General features: G+C 39.4%; 1 protein-coding gene across 1 annotated transcript in view; it reads right to left on the reverse strand.

The window, feature by feature from the left end:
* The window catches only part of LOC119147957 (potassium voltage-gated channel subfamily KQT member 1-like), a 510,752-nt gene extending 506,105 nt beyond the window's left edge, over positions 1 to 4,647 (reverse strand). Inside the window, exon 1 of the mRNA XM_037387400.1 lies at positions 4,090 to 4,647. Within this exon, the coding sequence (XP_037243297.1) occupies positions 4,090 to 4,472 (383 nt within the window). The 5' untranslated portion in view covers positions 4,473 to 4,647. The remainder of the gene's footprint in view (positions 1 to 4,089) is intronic.
* Positions 4,648 to 10,320: the final 5,673 nt, after the last annotated feature.

Raw genomic sequence — 10,320 nt, forward strand, 5'->3', positions numbered from 1 at the left:
TCCGTTCGCTAAGAACTGGACTGAGACCAACAGCTCCTTTTGTATCTCCCCACAGTCATTACTTCTTCACTATTGACTTGGACAAGATTCAAACCAGTTGCCTACGGGTGAAAGGTTCCTTCTCCTGTCATGGATTCCACGCTCTCTCTTTCCCCTAGCTTCCAGCTGTCATCTCCTACCCCTTCTTCCTCCCAGTGGCTCTCTGAGCTTCTTGACCATTTTCAGCTGTCCCTCAGCTCCAGCCCTGTGTGCCTATATCCAGCTTTCTCATCTTCAAAAGCTGCTAGTCCTTTTTCCTTTGTCTTTCCTGCTTAAGGTTGCTTCCCTTTGTTCTTGAGCTAGCCTGATCTTGTATTGCTTTTCCTCCAGTTTCAGCATCACTGGCACCAGTATCACGTTCTATGACAATCCAATCTACCCTTCTGTCTTTCGGTCCCAGGGTCTCCTTTGTCCCTGTTTCATTAGACTTCATTTGTTCTGCTTCATCACTTCTTAGCCTAAGTGCTACCCACTCAGGTCCCCTCTAAGTTTCTGGGTTTTAACTGAAAAATTCAGCTACCCAGACAACAGCAGCTGAAAAGACCAAGATGAGAAGTCACTGGATGTTCCAGAGAAATGGGAAAGATAGGACAAGGCAGTTGGACTGCAGTGAGTAAAAAACAACAGGGCATATCTGAGGGGAAAAGGTACTATGGATCCACCAGTGCAGACCTGTGCACATTCAGTTGTTTTATTTTCCTGGAATTTGAGCCAGTGCAGCTGTGCAGCACCGGGCTGCACTGTTATGTAGACATAGCCTTGGGCTGACACAAGGTGGCCTCTGTCACTCACAGAACAAAATAATACATGACAACAAGCAGTTACCTCTTCTCCCTGAACAGAAGTGAAACCAAACTGTTCTACTATTGGTCACCACTTCAGCGTGTACGTACATGTGGGTGCACATATAGTGATCTTCTTCTTTCAATAGGCTTGAGTTATGTCTTCCTACTTCTGGTTCTTTGCTTCCACAAACATGGCAGAAAAGCCAGGGGATCTTCTCCACCCCTATTTGTATGGCCAAAGTGGCCTGCAGTGACTTCAAAGTGTAACATTCCCCAACACGGTTACATTCTAGCACTTTGAGTACCTACACTGGATTCTGGTTTTGGTTTATGTTCATTGCTACCTGGTGTCTAAACAGGGGTCAATAATATTATCAGGATAACTGCCTGACTTCATCCCTCACCACTCAGTTCACACGTATGTGGACACAGTATTTTAGCCAATATTCTGGACCATAATTCAGCCATTCCAGTTGTAACTAAATGTATACAAGTTTCAGAAACATAAACTCATCACATAAATGAGGCTCCACTTAAAATTAAATTATTTAAACGTGTGGGTTTGCCAAGTAACTTCATTACCATACATAAAACTCATTACCAATACATATTATACTTTTCGTTCAAAAGATGAAATATGAGGGTTACACCCGAATATCTTGACATTTGGATGTGATTTAAGCAAGTGCATAGCCGAGTTTAGAAATCAAATTCAAGCCAGGCACATACTTCTTTTTCTGGACTGAGGACCATATGGCAAAGTGCTGGACTCTCACATACATTAATATCCAATACCTTAAGGCTCTTACATAGCCACAGGAATTGGTTGGTTAAGATCGATGTATTGCTATTGCATGTCACAGCTGTTTCTCAAGCCATCACCTCTTTCTAAGTTCTCAGTGAGATCTTCTACTCTGTTCTTGGAGATTTCAGGAGTTAAGTATTTCACAGTACCTCCAGTGAAGCTGAAAATTACCTAAGCGAGAATGTTTTCACAACTGGGAGGGGGAATTGTCAAGCAAACCCACTCACCCCTTCAAACGTTTTGTTTTGAACCTATAATTTTAGTCTAGAATAACTTTGCTAAAATAACACAAATTCCACATATAATTAGGCAAATATAATTCCCTTTTCTACCACACACTATGAAGTGCCTTAAGAAGCATGAGTTTACTCCCTTAAAAGAAACTTGAAGTATCAGGCACACTACAAATGGTATAGGAAATGAGGCTATCTTGGCAATTTCAGAATGCAAGAGGAAGGTCACCTCCTGAAGCACTTGCTGTTCCCTTGCCTTGCCTGTTTCTGGAAAGTTAGGTTCTTTCTAGCAGAACTGGCTCTAGATCAGAACAGACTCCAGTCCCTCTTGGACAGAAACTTCCCACAAGTTTGTACATGAGTTATGTGGTCTTTCTGGCAAATGAAGGACAAAAGGACAATGAAGGGAGTCTGCACATCCAGCTCCTTCAGGCTACACAAACATCAGCTACATACTTGGAAGATTTGATTTGTTATGAAACCAGTCATCATCATAGCAATGCTACATAAATTACTCCAAAACTGCAGATGTAACATGGGAAACTTTTTCACAATAAAATTAATTGTATTTTAGATTAGCATGTTATTGCTTCAACAATGTTTAACGACATTTAATATTGTAAAGTATGTTCTTTCCAAGACAGAAACTTGTTATGTAAATGAACACACCATGGAATTACTAGGATAACTATTAGCAAAAATATACTTAAGACAAAATGCTGCCCAAAACCTATGTTTAAAATGTTTCCTTTTAAGCAATCTCAAAGAAAAAGCTTTTAAAAGAGGTCAATTTATGTACTCTTACATGTAAATTTTAAATCCGTGTACTGTTAAAGAAATAAGTTTTCTGATAGTAATGCAAATATTTTCTCCAATTTTCTAGTACGTGTGGAAGTGAGTATAGATGTTTATTTTTTTTATTTTATTTTAATGCCCATCACAGAATATAAGTACATATTAAAGATCAGCCTTAGCCTAAGATAAAAGCAACAGAGATGATGAAACAAATGCATTTTAGCAAAATTAGTAAGTCTTACCCTCAAATAGGCTTAAATCATGGCTATTCACATATTTAAGTTTACACAAATTACATCTGTTTAAGCCTTAGGAATTATTATGTACTATAGGCATAGTCCTTGAAAGGGAGCCTAGGACTTTACTTGCCAAAATTTCATTAATCAAAAAATCCTTTTCAAAGAATCCATACACAAATCTGAAGGGTGAAAGGAAGTAAATACTAATAAGACCATCTATTTTATGCCAAACAGAAGCATTATGATTAATTCTTATAATTCTCTGGGCAGTTCCTGACTGCAGTAAACGATAATGTTTTCTTCCAAAATGCTGTTAGGCCATAGAAAAGTTCATCTGAGATAAACAGGACAATTTCAACACTCTGCATTTCTTTAGGACATATGCTAAATCTATAATAAAAGCAAGGACTTTTGGCTTAGTTTGCGCTCACTACAGCCGGTAAAACTTCCTTTTGCCTTAGTGAGAGCACAGCTGGACCCTTTCTACAGGTAAAATAACAAATTATCATTCTGTTAAGCAGCACTCAAAGCAGTAATTGAGGTCTTGCTAAACTTGACAGATACCATGAGCAGCTCAAAGAAAACAGTAACAGCTGTATTAATATACTAGCCACTGTTTTACAAAGGTAAATGAAAGCTTTGATTTCTTCCTTGTAGGTACTACATACATGGTATAATGAAAAAGTTTTGCCAAATTTCTACTCATTTTATATTCAGGACTGTAAATGAATTCAAATTAGTAATGTTATGATTATATATTTGTCCAAAAAATTACTTGTTTTGGCACTTCAGCGTAAGCAAAATGGACTTATAAAAAGGTGACATATCTGATCAGAGCTGAACCTTCCACATCGCATGGTAAAAACTGCAGTGTCCAAAGTTAGAATAATGTAAAGTAGCTAAGGCATCAATGAAAACGGCCTCATATAGGACTTCTCCTCAGAAACATCAATTATACAGTGTACATCTTTGAGGACAGATGTCATGTGAAGAATAAAAACCCCTTCTCTGGAAATGTTAATGGATATAGCAGCTGATCCTTTGAGAAACTGGCATTTCCATTGCTTTCAGTGGGATTACTCACGGAACAGGTTTTCAGCCCAGGAGCTCAAGTACTATGAGTTCTGGCTGATTAAGTGGACAGTTTCAGATTTTTCTTACACAAAAGATTATGTGAAAATGCAGGTACTTACACTGTAAAATGATAGATAAAACACTTCCATCCACTGGGCCTCTCCAGGAAGTTGTAGACATCTCCCTGCATACTAGTTTTAGTTAAATAATGGCTAAGGAAACACTTTGTTGTACAGGCCCTGTGGACTTCACTTTCTGTCAAGGATGCAGCCTTTGTGTCCTCCTCAGAGTTGCGGGGAATCCCGGATCCATTATTCACCAGGGTTTCTGGATCCAGCGCCACGGAAGAGTACTGCATATTGCCTAAGTTCCCCCTGACTTCCAGCGATGTGGGAGATTTCTTATTTCCATTCAGACTGCTAAGCTGGGAAGCGGAGCCTTGAACCCATCCACAGCGGTTATACATGGAGTGCCCAACAGTTTCTCCACTATCATAGGACATTCTGTAACAATGCACAGGTATTACTAAGCCTGATCAATATTTAAAATCACGAAGACGGTATTGTGTGTCCTCCCTGCCCAGAGTGTTCTCCAGCAGCTGATGACTTTCTGCTGTTATCACAGAGCCTCTCTGTGACACAAGTGTGAACTGTCAGCCTGTCACCTTCTGTCACTCACAGCCTCTGAAATTAAATCAGAAAAACGTATTAGACAATGACTCATGCTAGACACCAGAAGTAACTTGAGACTGGGAAAGGAAAGAAGTTAAGGCTTCTGGAGGAAGGAAGTTACATTTATTAAGAAGGAAGCTCAAAACTGTTTAAATAGTGCAACACCAGTACAGCTGCAGAGTTGTACTGAGAGGTAATCCTATGATATTATTTTAAGCTGAGCAGTTCTTAAAGTGTCCTGATTAGAGGTGGAACTGTGAAAATTTCCTGGAATTTATAAACTTTCTATTGCCTGAAACCTCTATTGATTGAGGTTTTGAACTGTAACACCTACACCTTCAAGAGATCTTATCTGGAATGTTAATGTTACAGAAAGATTTTAAGCCTGGACTAAATTATTTCAGTCACTTCACAGATCTGATCTTGCAGTCCATGGTGCTCAGGAACAATTTTTCTCAAGTGCAAAAAGGTGGATGCCTTTATCTATAACTGTCACTGGAAGCCTAATATTGTTAAAAGGGAAAAGATCAAAGACTCCTGGCCTGATTTTCTTCAGGCCATTTAATGTCTGCTGCTAACTTTGCTACTCTCAAGCAAGTACCTAGAGAAAACAGAAAATAAGGCTTTTGCAGATCAATATATATTTCATGAGGCAGACTTACATTGCTGCTAATACACAGATACTCAGCAGCAATAATTTTTGAGACTGACAGCAGCTAAGTGTCATTTTCTGCACTGCCTCATTTCTTACACAGTGCCATGAAAAGCTTCCTTCCTTGAAATGCTTATCTAAAATGAAAATACTGTGAAAATATGAGAATACGAAAAATATCATGAGAGGTGAATTTAACTTCAAAGCACTGCTGATGTTAATGTAAAAAGTATGTCTGTAATGTCATATTGTAATGTACTGTGTTATCCACAATATAAATCCCGCATGCCTAGGAGTTACAGCTGGCTGCTCCTCTCCTCAAGAGACTCACACCCACATTCCGAGTTACTTTAGCATTAGCAGAATAGAGTAATTTAGAGAGAATTTCAGCCTTCACCCCTTCTTTTTAAATGAAGCTTATTTTTTCTTGTTGCTTAAAGATCCTCATGTGTAGTGGATGAACTCCCATTGTAGTACATCTGGACAGAGCCCTCCGAGTTATTCCACAACACATTTACATGGAGCAGAGGAGTTGTTACAATGTGCTCATTTCTTAACACTGGTCATTGTAAGGTGGACTGATGCATTCCTACATTAGCGCTACAGCAGACAGAGAAATACTTCCTTTCCCTCATCAGTTCTCTTAACAATGAAAAGCTGGAAGGACCGAACATTAAAGTCAGAACACAAAGCCCTTCATCTGAGTCAATCTACAACAAGAGCATAACAAACCCTATGAGAAGTACGCTCCCTTTGTATCATTCATTTTACAGTGCTGGGGTTGCCTAGACAAGTGCTTGTAGCACCCAGCAGTTGCAAAGAAAGCTGCCTGAAACACATTTGTTAGCCTGCTTAATCAAAACAGGGCATCGTACACAGTCAGATATAAAGCACAGAAAAACCTGAAACCACCGGGCAAATACTACCTACTTTCTCTTGTCGCATGCCCTCCTGTGCCTTCTCTTTGCTGCTCCCTCAGCTCTGTACACCAGGCTCCCTAGATAGCTGCTGCCTGACTCTGCCCCCAACTTATCAAACCCCACCCTGAGTAAAGCAGGGTCCCTCCCTTTTATGTGCCTTATACGGCCGCCCTTGCAAAAGGCTGAGAAAGAGCTCTGGAACAGTTTTAGCAGTTTCAGAGAGGAGTTACTCCTGCTTCTTCCTGTTGTCAAAACCAGCAATCACAGGCAACAGCTCAGTCTTGCTGGGGATCATCCTCCTTTCCCTCAGTCCTTTTCTTATCTGCATACACTTCATTAAATGGGTTACCGCACAACTTTTAAAAAACTGAATTAGGTGTTGCTTGTAGGTAGCTGGAAGCTCTGCAGAAGGCTTTCATATTGAGTAAGTCTCCACAGGCAGCTTCAGTTGTTTGGGTTTTTTCCATCAAAGTTTTGTCAAAACCAAAAGCAGCACTTCATTATGTCACGTTAAGTAACGGAAAAATCAGTGTCTATTGTTGTTGCCTTTCTGAACTATGGCTTGGGGGTTTTTGTATTAATTTGGGATGAAAAGAATCCTAAAGATAACCATTTCAGCATCAAACTCCTAATTTTATTGTTGCACTTTCTAAACAGAAAGGAGAAAGTCAATACTGCTGTTCCTCCCTTTTCTAACAGAAATCAGACTGTTGTCCACAACACCAGTGTTCTGAATGTGAGTTGCTGCCCAGTTTTCCACAGTCGTGGCCAAGAATGAAACAGAAGTAACCGTTTCATCTTTTGTTCTGGCAGTGGGGGAATGTTCCCATTGCACATGGTCCTTAACTTTTATTATGATTGTTCAGGGGGCTAAGACCTCTCATTCCTTGGAAAAATTATCCCAGAAAGTTACTTCCTAGTTTCCCAGTTATATGTCCATACCACTGAAAAAAGATGTTCTTAGATCCTTTCTTTTTCTGATAAACATCAGTCTTGTGGTTTTACTTCGCTAAACACCAACCCCTCCAGAACATTGTCTTTGGATGCTGTGTGACTCAGTTTACACTGTGCACAGAATTGAATACAGTATTCCAGAGAGTACTACAGGTGAGCTATTGTGAAGGACTAATACCTGACTAGAGCCACAGAAATTCTTTCCAGATTTTTCCTCATGCTTTTTCCTTGAAATGCTTTCTGCATCAGTTAATACTTTTATGCTTTATACTCTCTGATCTATTAACTTTTCCAGAAAGCAGTTTCTTAAATGCAAAAGTTGCTGCCTGTTCTCACCCCTGACCTCTCCTGAATATAATTTCTCAAGCTCTAAATAACTAGCCAAAGTATGTAGGAAAAAAAGTATTTTTAAAAAACAAAAACAACCAACAACCAACCAACCAAACAATAATTATCTTGACTATTTTATGGTTTAAAATAAATGTCCTTTGAGGGAAAAGTAGTACCCAGCTTTCCTGCAAACACAGAAGCTCAGCATAATAGCAGCATGTCTGAAACCACTGCAGAAATCTGACTTATATTTATTGATCAAGGAAAAGATGATTTAGTGTTGAGATTTTATTAGCCTGAACTGTGAAAGACATGAACTCAGTCCTTCACACACGCACACACACCCCCCCCCCCAAACACAGTATATTGTACCTCTGAGTCAAACTCTCAAAAAGCAATTAGTCAGCTAACTAATTTATGACTCGTGAAATAGAAATGTATGATTTCAGAAGTGTCTAACTGCTGAAGTTTTCATTGGTAAAATTATATATGCATATAACACCCTGCAACTGCATATATACAAAAGTGTGGCTTTTATGGCTGGGCTCACGCCTCACCTTGTGTTTATTCTTGATGTGCCTATGCAGCCCACATGATCAGAGAGCACGTCTATCCCACCCTGACAGCACTCCCTGTGTTTAGCACTCGGCACAGCAAGCACAGTAACATAACCAAAAGGGAGATGGGGAGGCACGGGGAAACGTCTGGTTTTGAGATACACATTTGAACGGCTTCTTGAAAAGGAGACACATCTCAGGAAACTATCCTAAACACACAACCAAAATCATTTTCCATTATCACCATCACTCTCCTCCACAGGTTGGATTTTAGAAGAAAAGCATTGATCAGTCATGCAAGAAACATAAAGTAATAATACAGGACCCAAATGCCAGGGAAGATTTTGAACGGTAAATATTAGATGAGACTTGCAAAACATTCCCATGCTCCTCCATTCATTTCAAATTCCATTCTTAGAAGCTAAGCTTTCTGCATACAGTGCTCTTGAACATCTGCTTCGGGTTTGCAAATTCCGCTTCCAGAACTGGATACCTAAAAGTTAGACACTGCTGAGTGCCATGTATCATTCTGGTTTATAGAATCTTTTATTAGCAAATATCATGTTAGGGCACAAACTCAGAATGTTGCATGGCTTGAACTGGTTGCGCCCAGGCTGCCTCTAAGAGGCAAAATGCCAATCCTTGCTTTCTGCTTAAGCTTCCCAGGCTGGTGAGCCAATGGTTTTACAAGGGACTGTAAACCAAAGCTTACTGTGGGAAACTGGAGATCTTGGAATGGGGTATAGGCCTGAAGTCCAAGTTCACATAACAGTACTCCCTGTAATTCTCACTTTTGAACTGCAGATTGAAAAGGGGGTAATACCTGTCTTGCAAATACGTTAGGTAGTTCAGTTGTCCATAGAGCACTTTGAAAACCATGTAATGTGCACTATCAATACCATTATTCTTCTTTGTAAGGACGTGCTGAAGATTAGTAAAGATTATCATGACTTATGTACAATGATTTTGGAAGAATGGTACATAAAAACCCAGAAGATCATGACACTAGGCTTCCATTCACTCCCAAAAGCTCATCAAGGAAAATATACTGCAGCATTTTGATACACAGGGGAAGATCTGAAATGGTAAATTGCCTTTTATGTGTGTTGGCACTGCTTCATTATCTTAGTATTAATATAGATAGTCTACAAGGCTGACTGACTCAGAGTAGACTCTAGCAGTTCTATAAATCTCATATCTCCATGACAGAATTGCTGTAAGGAATTAAGGTGACTCCTTCCGTTAGGCAGGTTTTTCTCTCTGTTCAAACTGACAATAAAATATTTTACTGGAAAAATGAAACAGAAAATGCAAGTTCTTCAAGAAAGGCCTGAAATCAGAAACAGCTGTGAAGAAAATGTCAGTCTCTTAGTATGATACATGTATCATATATGTATAGATTTTATACTAGAACTTAGTATAAGAGTTAAGCTAGATCTTATACTTTAAAATATGGTTGTTATGATGACTCTAATTAAAAACAAAAAAACCAAAACAAAACAAAAACAACAAAAAAAACCCCCAACCAAACCCAAAACAAAACTAAACCAAAAAAACCCCACCTCTATCTGCCTAGTGGAAAGATATTAATTATTTAATTAATTCACATGATCATTACAGGGGAACTAGTAGGAACTTCCAGAGCAGTTTGTCTGTCTGTTCCTACCACATCCACCCTTTTCATTTTTTTGAAATTTTATCAACATTGCAAGCATGTGGACTGAAATGTTCTTTTGGAAGTCTCTTAATTCTGGTTTTGACTGATTCGTTAAAAAGCTGTTCAGCAATGTTTGACCAAAAAGACAGAGAAACAGCCAGCTCTTTTAAAATAATAACCACTTACAGCAGGCATATTAGCAAGCCCAAACTGAAACTAACTATATGGTATTCCTCCTTTTGCTTATTCGGTTTCATCTTTTTCTGTTACTCGAACCCTCCACTCTATCCAGGCCAACTCTGCCATTTTGTGCAGTGAAAGCAGAAGAAGTTCTGGTTGCAGCAGCAGGTACAATAATGCTCTTAAATGTTCCATACTAAAGCACTGGCCAACATGGTAGAGATGCAGCCCAAATGGCAGGGTGAGGAGGATATTAATGTAAAACATCCACCGATAAAAACAGTGCCTTCATTTGAAGGTGCAGTTTTCAGTTTGGAAATAAGAAGAGCACTGGATACACCCAGTGGTACTGCCCACAGTCACGGCTCCTGCGGCTGTCCTCGGCCTGCAGGAATGACAAGAGGGGTGAATGCAGCCGCTTCATGCTGA

This window comes from Falco rusticolus, chromosome 5 (genome assembly GCF_015220075.1).
Source record: "Falco rusticolus isolate bFalRus1 chromosome 5, bFalRus1.pri, whole genome shotgun sequence".
In the NCBI taxonomy this organism is placed as follows: Eukaryota; Metazoa; Chordata; class Aves; order Falconiformes; family Falconidae; genus Falco; species Falco rusticolus.